The sequence below is a fragment of the Alosa sapidissima genome, chromosome 21, assembly GCF_018492685.1.
Source record: "Alosa sapidissima isolate fAloSap1 chromosome 21, fAloSap1.pri, whole genome shotgun sequence".
Taxonomy (NCBI): domain Eukaryota; kingdom Metazoa; phylum Chordata; class Actinopteri; order Clupeiformes; family Clupeidae; genus Alosa; species Alosa sapidissima.
The window spans coordinates 2,761,003-2,776,002 of NC_055977.1; the positions used below are offsets into that span (position 1 = coordinate 2,761,003).

A 15,000-nucleotide genomic window follows, 5' to 3' on the forward strand; every position below is an offset into this window, starting at 1 on the left:
TTACTGTAGAAAGGCTTACCTCATGTCTCTTCACCTAAGACCCCTCACACGGTCAAGTGTGTGTGTGTGTGTGTGTGTGTGTCGCCACCTTGTGGTACGCTCAAGAACATTCCCGCTCACCTCCATTTGCAAAATACTCACTTCGGTCCTGCATGAGAAGCCTGAGCTGGTTCTTAACGGTCCGAACAAAAGAGAAGAACCAGAAGCGATCCGTAACCTAGCAGAACCCAACAGAACAGAAGAACCAGAAGCACCAACCGGGCCCAGGGTTCCGTTAAGGACATCACAAGAACCAGCCCTGTTTCCGTTAAGAACACCACAAGAACCAGTCCTAGTTCCATTAAGAACCCATAAGAGCCAGCCCTGGCCTCTCCCAAACCCTGCAAGAACCAGCTATGGTTCCGTTAAGAACAACACAAGAACCAGTCCTAGTTCCATTAAGAACCCATAAGAGCCAGCCCTGGCCTCATCCAAACCCTGCAAGAGAAGAGCAGAGTAGAGACATGTGTTAGCAGAAGTGTGTGTTCTGCTACGCTAGTGTGTGTTCTGCTACACTAGAAACGGAACTGTGGATTGTGTTTCACATTCAAACTACTTTGGTGGTGATAGATATTTAGTGTGTAGGTGAATTCAAATCTATTTAGTTTAATATTGCATTTTTAACATGGTTTCTACAAAAGGTTGCGAAAGAATTTAACATTTTTAAAAAACATTTTTAATGGAAGTTGTAAAAATAAGCTTCAGAAAGGGATATTGAGTGAGAATATCTCCGAGGCCTGTTAATCTAGCTACTAACAAATATGAGCCGTGTTTGGCAAGACACAAAGAAGGTGGTGTGTGTGTGTGTGTGTGTGTCTGTGTGTGTCTCTGTGTGTGTGTGTGTGGGTCTGTGTCTGTGTGTCTCTATGTGTGTGTGTGTGTGTCTCTGTGTGTGTGTGTGTGTGTCTCTCTGTGTCTGTGTGTGTGTGTGTGTGTCTCTCTGTGTCTGTGTGTGTGTGTGTGTCTCTCTGTGTGTGTGTGTGTGTGTGTGTCTCTCTGTGTCTGTGTCTGTGTGTCTCTGTGTGTGTGTGGACATCTCACCTTCTCTTGTGTCTCTGGTGGAAGCACTTTATGCTGGCTGAAAAGGGTGTCTGCTTTTAAGATGATGTTTCAAAAGGACTTGCACTGTCCCCTCAACACTACTCTCTCTACTTGGTTCTAATCACCCGAACTAATGATCTTTCCCAATTATGTTCACTTCAGTCTCGCTACTCCTTTAGTTGTTAACCTGACAGCTATCTTGTGCTGTGATCACCTGTTCCTGGTGGAGCAGTGGTGTAAATATGGAGATTCTATTGTGACAGGCTGTTCTTGAGGTTCTTGTTACTGTTGCTCGTCACGTTTCTCTTAATCGTCCATGATTGTCTGAAGGCCTTTTGCTGCCTGGAGGTGTTGATATTACCCCATACGAAGATTGAGAACAAATCTAATGTGGTTTTCCGACTTTTTGTTGTTTCTTCTAAGCATGAATAAAAGTCTAAATGGAACCTTTTTTTTGGTGAATTTGTGTGTGTGCGCTTTGTTGGCCAAAACTGTTGTTTGTTGGAATCTTTTGGTAATATTACTGTAAGCAAATGGATTAATGGATCTTCAGGGAAACGGTTCAAGGATGTGAAAAAATATCACAGGACTGATTTGAAAAGAAAACATTTCTATGCTTCACATATAACTTATGTCTTGTTTTGTTCACTGTGAAGAACTTTGTTGTTTAGTTACTTACAGGATATATACAGTTGTGCTCATAAGTTTACATACCCTGTACATACACATGTTAAAGTTGATGATTTTTTATTTATTTTTTAGTCAGCAGCTGTAAGTATGTTATGTCCAGTTCTACAATATCAACAGTAGAGTTCTATAGAACCTATTGAACCCTTACATCACATAATAGCGTCTATGACATCACAATGCGGTTGGCAGTATATAAAGGAGCTCTGAACTGCCTCCTCTTATTCTCTTCTAAATCAGGGTCTTGTTCTGTCTGGAGCCTGATGCTATATAGGACACTATGAACTTAGAGTGCAGGCTTGATGCTTCTCTGCCCCTGCTTGAAGCTCCACACAGTGGTAAGTTTTCATTGCTGTTAGAGTAAGATCAGTGAAAGGACAATACAACTACTTTGGATAGATGGATGGATGATTGGATAGATAGATGGATGGATAAGTAAATGGATGGATGGATAGAGATAGATGGATGGATATATAAGTAAATGGATGGATAGATAGATAGATAGATAGATGTGTTGTTCATTCCTGGGGGAAGTTTGGCTTCAGATGGATGTACCATGAGGTGACCTGGGCTTTTCCACACTCCCACAGGTGTGATGGAGCCCACTGTGATCCTCATGACTGCTGCAGGGGAGGACCTCAGTGGAGCCGCTGGGGTGATCCCGCTAGCAGGTGCCCATACAGGGGCAGGTTTTGGGGAAGTACAGGGGCTGATTCAGCTCCCTGTTGCACCTGGGGCAAGACCGGGTGCAGCTGATGGAGGACTCCAGCTGACGGGTGCAGGACTGGGTAGGGTGGTGCCGTTCATGGAGCCGGCCCAAGGCCCCGGCGTGTTCACAGCCCTGCCTGGGAACCTCCTCCTGCAGCCTGCGCCCCTGGTCCACCACCAGGTGGCACCACCTCCCAAGGGAAAGTGCAAGAGGCGCAAGAAGTCCCCAGCCCCCAAAAGGCGCAGGGACCCCAACAGCTTCCACGAGAAGTACCGCAGGCTCATGGCCAAGATGGAGGAGGAGGCCGAGATGGCGCCCCCTGGGGCCGAGGAAGGGAAGTGCACCCAGCCCTGCGCCGGCTATGGCGGAGACGCCGGCTACTCTCTCTGTGACCCTGGGGCCCACGATCAGAACGGCCAGGGGCCTTTCTACGGAGGTTACTATGACAACGGCGTCTCTGAGGCCGCGGCCACGGACCTGGTGTGTGGAGATCCGCAGCAGTGGCCGGCTGGTCCAGCGCTGCCCTGCCCAGACACCTGGCTGGCCGTCTCCCCCCCTCCCCTCATGTCTGGCTGGGTAGCGGTGGAGCCCCCTGGTGGCCTGGAGGCCGCACTGGAGCTGCTGTTCCCAGATCAGCCGGACCCGGAGACGGAGAGACAGGAGCAGCTCCTGAGCACCTACGCGCCCATCTCGGACAACGTGGGTCGCCACGGCTACCCGGAGCTGCTCGTTGGGGAGGACAGTAAGTACGGAGGCGACGCGGCGGGACTGGATGACCTCACCCTGCTGGACTGGGCTTTCCTCACACACATGTTTCCTGGACACACGCCGCTGGACACTCGGCTCGACACACACACACAGCTGTGGAACCCTGGGAATGACGGTTCCTACAGCAACGCACTCCATCACAATGCATGGGCGTGTCATCAGAATGCTGATGCTGTCTACGCCACATCAGCGGCTAGTATTGGACCAATCAGGAGTGAGAGCCTGCAGTTGAGGGTGGATCCAGATGTGGGCCATACCATGTGTGCCGAAGTGGAGGGGTGCAGCACGAATCAGCTGGAGGGGGGGGGCACATGGCATAACAATCTCAGAGTGTGTGTGTGTGGGGGGGGGGGCACATGGCCTAACACCTCTCAGAGTGTGTGTGGGGGGGGGGCACATGGCATAACACCTCTCAGAGTGTGTGTGTGTGTGGGGGGGGGGGGGGGGGGATCACATGGAATAACACATAACATAACAGGAAATGCAGGAGTATTTTTCTAATAATAAAATTCATCAGGAGTGTCCAAACCTATGGTTGCGGTTCATGTTCGTGTGTGGGGGTGTGTGTGCGCGCGTGCGCGTGTGTGTGAGTGTGCAAGCTAAATCAGCTTTTTGCCACCTCAAAAACATTGCCAGTTAGAGGTTTTATGTCAAAGCATGACTTTGCAAAAATAATGTATGCACTTATCTCCAGCAGGGTGGGGTACTGCAATTGGCAAGCCCTCCTGAATAGACCATCTTTCTACGACGTAGATCTCTCATAAACACTCTCTCTCACACACACACACACACACACACATATCACAGCAATGAGTCTATGACATCCATAAACCTGTAACGGGAAGCATTGGTTTGTAGGATGATGACCCGTGTCTGCATAGTGACCAGACGCTGCTTGGGTTGCCAGACAGGTAAAAATCCTCCCATGAAGGGGCGCTTCATGAACACTTCTTAACATATTTAATTACGTGATCAGCACATCTGGAAACTCAGTGGTCAGTGTGAAGCTGTGTAGACGCTTGAGATTAGATAAGAGGAGTATGTTGACCCGGAGACAGGAAACTCAGTGGTCAGTGTGAAGCTGTGTAGACGCTTGAGATTAGATAAGAGGAGTATGTTGACCCAGAGACAGGATGTAGATCACATTTCATAGAAGGAAGTGAAGAATCAATGCCTTCCTGAAATCGAAGTTCTATTGAGCGGACATGATGAAATTACTCAATGGATGTGATCTTATCAAAATACCAATTCACAATGCCCTGGTATGGTGATGATGATGATTATGAAATACAGAAAAATCCCTGTCCCACACATGCACACACAGACACACACACACACCCTGTCACAGTAATGAGTTTATGACATTCATAAAGATGGAACAGGAAGAGCAGACATTTCTGGCACCGCTGTTGTGTGGGAGCCATCTCTATAGTGACCAGATGCTTCTCTCTCATGTTCTCTGCTGCACTGTGGGTTGCCAGACAGGGTGAAAATCCTGCACTGTGGGTTGCCAGACAGGGTAAAAATCCTCCCATGAGGATTTAACATGTTCTTAGTAGATGTAAAGTGTCTATTAAAAGTGTTCACCCCTTTGGATATGTCTCCCTTTTATTACCTTTATAAATTAAATTATGGTCATATTGATTTGGCCTTTTTGACATTAAAGTCTGCATACAACAACTATTGTCCAGATTCTTCACCAGTCAAAGCTTTATGAGTGAGTGGCAAAGCTCATATTAAATCTCGGCTAAAGTTTGCCCAGAGACTCGAAGGTCAAATGGAAGAAGCTTTTGGAAGACAATCTGATTCAGTCTTCAACCTAAATAGTCGGCTGCTGTAAGCTACAATCAGATTTTTTTGTATACCCCTGTTGTCTCAATGATAATAACATCTCATTTCAGACTATATTTCAAAGTTTGCTGTTCATTTGCATTATTAATATAACATTGTATTTTGTCATTTTTGGCAAAGACATGCATTCCGTTAGGGATATTGAACATATTTAACATTCTCTAACCATCGTGATTTCGATTTGGTGCAGTTTTCAGCACAAAAACTAATTTTATTCTTTTGCTCTTTTGCATTGCTCTATGCTGTTCTATGGTGCTTTCTGCCCTCTTGGTTGAGCACGCATGTTTTTGTGACGTTGCATAGAAATCCATGTAGCCTATAGCACCCACCCCATAAATGTAGCCTAGGCCTATCTAAATTATCGTTATAAAAAAAATGACCTAGTACGTGACTCAAGAGCTGTAAACAGTGTTTTTGAGACTGCGTGTAGCCTACTGGGGGGGGGGGGGGGGGGGGGGGGTTGTAGGCCTACATAGACTATTATAAAAGATAATGAATTTTCAAACCTGTACCAAAACACATTTTTATTCAAACATCAAGTCTGCCTCAAAATACAACAGAGAAATCATGAACTCAAAATGTCATTGTGGGGGGGGGGGGAACAATGACTGCGTAGGCTAACAGTGCAAATCAGACCTTTCAGAATAAGGATAATAGCCTAACGCTAATAACAAGCCTTGCCAAAATTATGGGTCATTAAGTAAGAATACAAAATAATTGTTAGATTAAGTAGATTATGTTAAAACGACATCGGACATTAGGCCGAACTTCCAACGCATGTAGTCTAACATCTGCCGCCGACGGCAGCTAAGTGCCTGGATGCAGCCCCGGCTACTTTGTTTCTTTTTTGACGTTCGTAGGGAATTATAGAACGTCAAAAAAGAAACAAAGTAGCCGGGGCTGCATCCAGACACTTAGCTGCCGTCGGGGGCTGCATGTGCAGTCGACTCAACCTCTCTATGGACAGTTTTTAATGTTAATCCGAAAATAACTACTCAGTATTCTGATTGAGTATAATTTTCGGGACAATTAGGGCAGAATTCGGGATTCGGGACAACTGCTTGGATATCGGGACTATCCCGAATTTTTCGGGACGTCTGGTCACCCTACTAACAACAGCATTTTGTCACCGTTTGTCATTCACCGTGCTGTGAATACAGCATTAAGATGCTAGGCTAAAGAGCTTGAGATTCAGAGAACCTGCATGGTTGTGCTCATCCTGTCAGAACATAGCAATTTGATCAGTGATCATGCATCATATCAGCGTAAGCTTGGTTTGAAACTGGTTTCTGGGGATGGGGTTTACACGATCCTTCACTGGGCTAGTGCCTGCTGTGTTAATATGACCGTGCTGATGCTAACAGCTGCAGCTCCCTCAAATCTATATAGGTTTTCATGCATATTAGGCTAGCTTTTGCCAATGAAAATGCATGCAACATAAAAAAAACAGTAGGCTACTGCTCCTAACTGAAGAAACGTTTACGTTACTGTAAGGAAATTATTATTATCATTGTATAACCATTTGTGTAAGCAGAAATATTGTTGTGCTGAATTCTAAGAACAGAGAGTTCAAGTTAAATGTTGTTGTGCTGAGTTCTAAGAACAGAGTTCAAGTTAAGTGTGCACCCAGACAGACAGGAACTGCACCCTGTCTGTGTGTGTGTGTGTGGGTGAGATAAGAGTATGTCACAATGAAGTCGCTATGTCTTGCTTCCTATTTTCTGTGTGCATCTGTACAATAAAAGACACAGCTTTTGGGCTGCAGAGTCAGAGACTGATGGTGTGAGGAATTCTTCCTTACATTAGCAGGCTCTCCTCTTGGTACCAGAGTTTGTGGGCAAAGCCATACTACGTGTTGTGGTTCTTGTATATATATGTTGGGGTTAAATTCCCTGACAGTTACCAACAATGTTAACAACAAACTCAGCTTCACTGCTGCAAACAAAGTTGGCTATATGCTTTGACGAACCAGCTAGCCTTGTGATAACAAAATCTTTACCTTTTGTTTAGTCCACTGAAAGTTATCCACATAGCAAACAATTAAATACACAGTTATGGAGGAATTGTTTTGGGGAAGCAGTTGCACTATATCCCACTTTTGCTGCCTTTAAGCCACTTAAATCCATAGCCTAGATGAGCATTGCGCATACATTACAACTTGACGTAATGGTGAAGCTAAATGCCCAAGAAACGTCACGTCATAAAAGCTGTAGGCCTACTAAACGCAAAAACTTAATGACAGCTTGTTCGTGGTGGTGTAGTGCTGCCTAATTGAAATGGGATAGGCGGGTTATCTTATATTCGGCTATTACGTGTGGCACATTTATTGGGCCTCTTTTAATTTATTTGATGAGGAACTGACAAAGACTGAGCAGCAGAAAAGTCTATCGTTTATTATTATAATTAGGCTATTGATAGCCTACTATTACTTTACTATTACTGTTATTATTATTATTATTCGGATGAGGCAAAGGAATGTAAATCTGAGTCTGAAATGTTGGCTACAAACAGTATACTGCTGTAACTGCACTGCTGCTTTTATTAATTGTTAACTTCCGGGAACTATTTGAGGCTTCCAGCTGCCATTGTTGGAAAAAAATGGAACATAGCGTCAATGGAGTTGTCGCAACTCTACCTTTATATGGCTCTGGGTGAATGTTGTGGGGTGAATGTTCTGGAACAAGGTGAATGTTCTCAGGTGAATGTTCTGAAACAAGGTGAATGTTCTGGGTAAATGTGGAACAAGGTGAATGTTGTGGGGTGAATGTTCTGGAACAAGGTGAATGTTGTGGGGTGAATGTTCTGAAACAAGGTGAATGTTCTCAGGTGAATGTTCTGAAACAAGGTGAATGTTCTGGGTGAATGTTCTGGAACAATGGTGTAAAATGGCAGTATCCAGGTGCAAAGCCTAATGGAGACCTATCCACCCAGAAATCTGTTTTCACTTCTATGTTAAAGAGGTTTTTTTTTTATTGTAAATACCTTTAATGGGCACTGTATGTGTACGTGAAACTATGCAGGGCATTGCATAAAGCTATTTTGATCAGTATCACATCGAGTAATATCATCATGATGCCGTGTACAGCACTAAGCATCGTCGAGGGTAGACCTTCACCCCTGCCCGCTTTCGCGAAGGCGTTCATCACCTACTCGATTTCGGGAAGACTCATGTTATCTTATCTCTGGTTCCAAGTTCAAGTTATTGCCATTTCTACAACAAAGTGGCTGGAAAAGTACCTTGGTGTGCTCACAACACAACACAATACAACGATTCAAAATACAAGAATACATGAACAGTTTATAACTGTTAACTGTAGACTGTAGAATAATTAAAAGACAAATTCAAAATATATACTGTACATATGTAACTCAATGATAACAGGAAGTGCATTTGATCAGTTCAAGGCATCTGAGAACAGTTTGGTCTTCTTAGTCTAGATTTAAAACTGGCAACAGAAGGCATCTGACAACAGTTTGGTCTTAAGTCTAGATTTAAAACTGGCAACAGAAGGCATCTGACAACAGTTTGGTCTTAAGTCTAGATTTAAAACTGGCAACAGAAGGCATCTGAGAACAGTTTGGTCTTAAGTCTAGACTTAAAACTGGCAACAGTTGAGGCCTTTTTTGATGTCATCTGAAAGTTGGTTCCAGAGCTAAGGCCCATAGAGCTTCACCATGTTTAGTTCTAGCCTGGGGTGCGGTTCTACAACAGTTAGCAACGACGTTGCTGAACCACCATGATATGACGCAACTTGCGCTCAAACAGCTAACTACGTTGTAACACCTGTTTCTAGAAAGCATCGCACCTGTGTCATAATTCGCTACTTCCGGTAGTACCAACAGCGCTGTTGATGCAGTGATATCATTGGTGGAAACAATGGCAACATGTGTAATAGCCCTCTAAAAAGGAACACATTAATGAACACATGACATTGTCATGATACGTGAACCCTAACCCTAACTTGTCATCACAAAAACCAAATGACAGAATGACACGTTCATGACAATGGCAAGTGCATGTGGGTCGTTGGACAAACTGTCTGCGTCGGCCCCCATGCACTGAGTTCAAGCCACGGTACACTGAAGACATGAAGCATGGTGGTGCACAATTCATGTTATGGGGATGTTTCAGTTTCAATACATCAACATATTTGAAGAGGTCATGTTGTCTTATGCTGAAGAGTAAATGCCTTTGAAATGGGTGTTTCAACAAGACAATGACCCAAAACACACCAGTAAGCGAGCAAAGTCTTGGTTCCAGACTAACAAGATTGACGTTATGGAGTGGCCAGCCCGATCCCCAGACCTCAATCCTATAGAAAACTTGTGGAGTGACATCAAAAATGCTGTTTCTGAGGCAAAACCCAGAAATGCAGGAGAATTGTGGCATGTTCAATTGTCCAGGGGGTCGTTTCTAGAAAGCATCGTTTGCTAACTTGCGTCGCAACCTTGGTAGTTCGCTGCATTGTTCTTGGATTTGGTGTTTCTAGAAAGTGTAGTTCGAACTCTCAATCGCAAACAAGGACGCAAAGTTTGGTCGTTTGAACTACTGCCCCTAGGCAGTCGCACTTGTGTCGTTCCTTGGTAGTTCCTGTTGGTGTCCGGAGCGCCTAACCAAAAATCACAACCGCCTAACCAAAATTTGCGAAGTGGATGTATTCGTGACTCAATGATTGATCTATCCTGTAGCTTAATTTTGATGAAGACACTGCTCCCCTACTTGGCTCATTCTTGCTATTTATGTTAATTAAAGTATTGCCTTGCTTTTAGTATTATAATCTTCACAGTCCCTAACAACAGCAGTGTTAAATGGTGTAGTGGCTAAAGCAGATGACTTATTATCCCAACGTTGTAGGTTCGATTTTCTTATGATGTGAGATTGTCCTCTTGCTTCTCGCTACCTGTAGGTGAACTAGTGTGACACGTAGATTAAATTGTTTTTGACTGATGTATACCTACCTATTGTACTCTCGATGTAGAGTAACTATATACATAAATATGTATGGTCAAAACCTATTGTTGTGTCTCGTAGGCCTACTCAGAGATAAAAAGAAGAGATAGGATGCGAACTCCGGCCGAGCGCACAGTGCACCAACGCGCTGCCGTTAAGCCACGAGACAGTTGATAACCTATGGGATACCCAGATATTTGTCCAGGCTATATATTTTTTCCAACACAGATATTTAACACAAATAATGACTCATATTGGTCTGCTTAAGTTAACTGTTTTATATGCTTGCAATAGGTTTAGGTTTTGACAATACCAGCATTAATCACTCGGTTTAGATTAGAAACATGTCGACATAGGCCGTGACAGAACATTTCTAGGGGGTGGGGTATTACACGTTTCCACTGTTTCCACCAATGATATGTATCGCTGCATCATCAACAACGTTGTTGGAACTATGGTGTTCGAACGTCGGAGGTAGCGAATTGTGACACAGGTACGATGCTTTCTGGAAACAGGTGTAACAGTGTCGTTGTTTGGTCGCAAGTTGCGTCGTACCATGGTGGTTAAGCAACGTCGTTGCTAACTTTTCTAGAAACTACCCCCTGGCTGGAATACCTGTTCACAGGTGCCAGTAGTTGGTCGACTGCATGCAACACAGATGTGAAGCAATTCTCAGAAATAATGGTAATGCAACTAGATGGTAGTGCAGTGATTCAAAGTATACGTTTTCAGCTTATACAGTAAATATTTGAGTTTGTAAAGAAAAATGCAAACACACTTTCTGTAAAGGTATTACACAAGCTTGATCAATTTTGGTCATGTTTTGGTCATGTTTTGGCCATGTTTTGGTCATGTTTTGGTCATGTTTTGACTTAACACACTATTATTCTGCACACAACTGTACATCATAATGCATAAACTAAAACGCCACCGGCTCCACAGTCTGGAAGTGAACCTAACTGCACTCATAGGAGAATATCATGGAGTGTTTTATTGGGAAAAGACACTTGAAAAGGAATTACATACAGGGTTGCCAATAACTGTGGCCTTTATCTTCTTCACCTTTATTATTCTGAGATTACGATACTGTGTGTGTTCTGAGATTACGATACTGTGTGTGTTCTGAGATTACGATACTGTGCGTGTGTGTGTGTGTGTGTGGGGGGGGGGGGGTGCAGGACACACCCTCCTAGTCTCGTAGTCTACATAAGGGCCCTACACACTGCTGCTACTGATTCAGTTCTGGCGCGCGCACATACACACAAACACACACACACACACACACATCTCCAGTGGCTCTCTCTATCTCCCCCAGCCTCTGTCATCTTCACTGGGCCACCAGACCTCCCTGGGTCCCTGAGCAGCAGCGGCAGGAGCAGCAGTCATGGTCCTGTACCACCGTGAGTTTGAGCAGGCGGGGAAGTGCTCTGGCGTGCAGGTGTGGAGGATTGAGAAGATGGAGCTGGTGCCAGTGTCTCCTCGCTTCCACGGGAGCTTCTACGTCGGGGACGCCTACCTGGTGCTCCGCACCGTCAAGACCAAGGACACGCCCTCTTACGACCTGCACTACTGGCTGGGTGAGTAGTACACACACACACACACACACACACACACACACACATACACACACACACTTGTAACCGGAGGGTTGCCGACGAACCCGACCAGTAGGAACGGCCTTGAGCAAGGCACCTAACCCCTCACTGCTCCCCAAGTGCTGCTGTTGATGCAGGCAGCTCACTGCGCCGGGATTAGTGTGTGCTTCACCTCACTGTGTGTTCACTGTGTGCTGTGTGTGTTTCACTAATTCACGGATTGGGATAAATGCAGAGACCAAATTTCCCTCACGGGATCAAAAGAGTATATATACTTATACTTACTTATACACACACACACACACGCACACGTGCACACACACACACAAACTTCCCGTAAGGGACAGTCTTCCTTCACACACACACAAACACACACAAACTTCCCGTAAGGGACAGTCTGCCTTCACCCACACACTCACAAACCTCATTGGAGTGAAAGTTGGGGTCAGAGACGAGCGAGCAGATTGCAGGACAGTAAGTCTGATAATCAAGTCTGATAAAGTCTCATCTGGACATAATAATAAACATTAGACAGGAGATGCAGGGAGGGAGGGAGGGAGAGAGAAGGAGAGAGAGAGAGAGGGGGAGGGAGGGAAAGAGAGACAGAGGGAGAGAGAGAGAGAAGGAGAGAGGGGAGGGAGGGGGACCCACTTTTTAAAAACGACAGACCATGGCGACCCAATTCACTTCAGATCTAACATGCAACCACCAAATACTGCCCAAATTGTTGATGTTTTAGGCCATGGCTTCTCAAACTTTTCTATGTTGGGCCCCTTCAAACCATTCTTCAATGGATCAGTAAAGATCAGTTTTAATGCGCATCCGAGAGTTTGGGGATATTCTTGCATGCTACGAGTCACTGTCAGCATAATAAGCTGTTCCTGAATTTCTAAAGAGAGATGTTAGTCTACGTTGCGTTGCAGACATTTGGATCCATAACACCGTGGACGTCGATAGCCTATATGCAAATAACTCAAGTTGTTATATTGTAGCCTAATTGTGGAGGTTTCGTTATTTGGAATTTAAATCCGCATTTTTAAAATTGTGATTGTTTGTGCTAAGGCTGTATTGGTGTTGTGATGGGCTATGCTGTAAGACTGTGAAATGAATAAATATCAGAACAAGAGGCTTTTGCGCAATAGGTGAAGAATACAGAAGATGAAGGACAATGCGCCTTTAGGCTACTGTAGTGGAGTTCGTGAGATAATGCGCCTTTAGGCTACTGTAGTGGAGTTCGTGAGATAATGCGCCTTTAGGCTACTGTAGTGGAGTTCGTGAGATAATGCGCCTTTAGGCTACTGTAGTGGAGTTCGTGAGATAATGCGCCTTTAGGCTACTGTAGTGGAGTTCGTGAGACGGAAAACGTCAGGAAAACATGGTTTAAAATGTCCATTTAAAAGGTACCCTAATCTAATGCACTGTTAGAGTATCTGGTATTGTTTGTGCAACTATACTACATGCAAAAATGCACAGATTGAGTTATGACAAAAAACATGACACCACTGTGGTAGGCTATAGTAAACAAACTAGATCCTAAAAGAAAGGTGCTAGCTTCCCTGGCTGAATGGTAGTCTATAAGCTATTACACAACATAAATTGTGACTATGCTGGCGACCCAAATAAAATCTCCTGCGGCTGTGGGTCACGACCCAGTCTTTGGGAACCAATTGCACGAAATGGCTGTGAGGTATGGGGTCCAATCACAAATGTGAGTTTTCAAATTGGGATAAACATCCAACTGAAGCCTTGCATGCAGAGCTCTGAAAAAGTATCCTTTGCCATATCTGCTTTGATAGTTGCTTTATTGTCATATTGATACCACGTATGGCCTTGTTTACCCCATCTCTTGTAGGGGCATATTTGTTTTTATTATATATTGTTATCAGGTATGAAGTGGAGGCTAAACGCACATAAACATTATATGTAGTCTTCTTATTTCTTACTTTTTTATGGTGATTAGGCCATTCTGGCATACTTACTAATCCTGACATGTTTGTTCTCTCATTATTGTGATTTAATAAACTTTACAGACTTAAAAATGAACTTAGAGTCTTTTTTACCACTACACCCCTGATTGGTATGTCATTGACTAGGTCAGGTGAGTTCAAGGCCATAATGAACTTGTCTTGTGGTCTGGTCCCTGTCAGTGATTGCATAGTCTACTACACTGGACTCAAAAGCTGAGGGGTATGTATGTGTACCTCCCTAAAGAGTCCCCTCTGTATTAACTATGTACAGGCCAACAGTGTTGCACCGGTCTCCCTGCCACTTTGATTTATTTCATAGTCAAGATGTTCCGGTGGGTGATGGTTGGTGTGGTAAACTGGTAGCCTGGCAGCCGCGATTTTATTCGCGCAGCCTGCATTCTATGGACTTCATTTTCACCTCAACGAAGGAACCAATCACAGAACGGAGGGGGGACAACAAGACGATGACGACACACCGAAGCGGTCATGAGCGACGTACAGACACATTTCATAGACATTCGTAGCGCCCAATCAACGGCTCTTGGCATTCGTAAACCACGTTTCAAATACGAGAAAATGAATGTCTAGTCTGACGTTAGCCAGGCTAGTAAACTGGGGCAACTGACCAAAATTCATAGTTGCCTCCCTGTGGGTCAATATCATGTTCAGTTCCTGTTCATCCATTCAGCTCTCAATTAGAAACATGTTTTCCTGGGCCTCTATTTCTGAATGAAGATTATCAAAAATGTCCGAGAACTGAGTCTACCGGGGGTACACAGATAACACACATGTATAGAGTCATATAATTTATGCCCATTTTTGGGTTTGATAATCCAAATGTGTGACTTACTCTGTTTTATTGGTGAAATATAGTGGCAAAGATTTCCTTTACACCACCTTTACAAGTTTTGGACCATGTACCATAACTTTACATCAGATAGGCATCAGTGAAAGAACTGGTAAGGGGGTCAGTTGAGGAGGATGTAGGAGATATAATGATGTCATCAGCATAACAATGGAAATGAAGGCCATGGGACAGGATGTATAAGAGGAAAGGCCCAAGGACAGAACCCTGGGGGACACCACAAGTGACAGAGGAGGTGGAGGACTTTTGTGGACCCAGTGAAACAAACTGTTGCCTGTTGGTGAGGTAGGACCAAAACAAGTGGACAGCACATATCTGCCTGGGTTCCTTTTTCAATGTCATCTCCTGGCACCCTCTTGTTTTGTTTTAGTCCATGACCATGGCAACCTTGATAGGGACAATAAGGAAGCGGACATTGTTTCTGCACTACAATGGTATTCCCATGCCCAGATTATTGTGTACAACTGGTTCTGTTACAGTGTAACAGGTTATTGTGTAGAACTGGTGGTGTTACTGTCGTTATTTAC

General features: G+C 44.3%; 3 protein-coding genes across 6 annotated transcripts in view; all 3 read left to right on the forward strand.

Annotated features, from left to right (window-relative positions):
- The window catches only part of tmem106bb (transmembrane protein 106Bb), a 6,429-nt gene extending 5,682 nt beyond the window's left edge, over positions 1-747 (forward strand). For both annotated transcript variants that reach the window (XM_042075619.1, XM_042075620.1), the window contains exon 8: positions 1-747. This exon is cut by the window's left edge and continues 800 nt beyond it. The gene's annotated coding sequence lies outside the window, so the exon portion shown is untranslated.
- Positions 748-1,893: 1,146 nt separating this feature from the next.
- LOC121696121 lies at positions 1,894-4,259 on the forward strand. The gene is made up of 3 exons (XM_042077450.1): positions 1,894-2,105; positions 2,358-3,574; positions 4,221-4,259. Exons 1-3 carry the CDS (start codon positions 2,048-2,050, stop codon positions 4,257-4,259), a joined length of 1,314 nt encoding a protein of 437 aa, XP_041933384.1. The 5' UTR covers positions 1,894-2,047.
- A 7,054-nt stretch (positions 4,260-11,313) lies between these two features.
- Positions 11,314-15,000, forward strand: part of scin (scinderin) — a 62,452-nt gene continuing 58,765 nt past the window's right edge. For 2 of the 3 annotated variants that reach the window (XR_006026026.1, XM_042075616.1), the window contains exon 1: positions 11,316-11,623. Coding sequence is in view for 2 of the 3 variants with exons in the window: in XM_042075616.1 (XP_041931550.1) it covers positions 11,431-11,623 (193 nt within the window). In the remaining variant the exon portion in view is untranslated. Of the gene's footprint in view, positions 11,624-15,000 lie in introns of all 3 variants that reach the window. The other variant, XM_042075618.1, reaches the window with a different exon arrangement.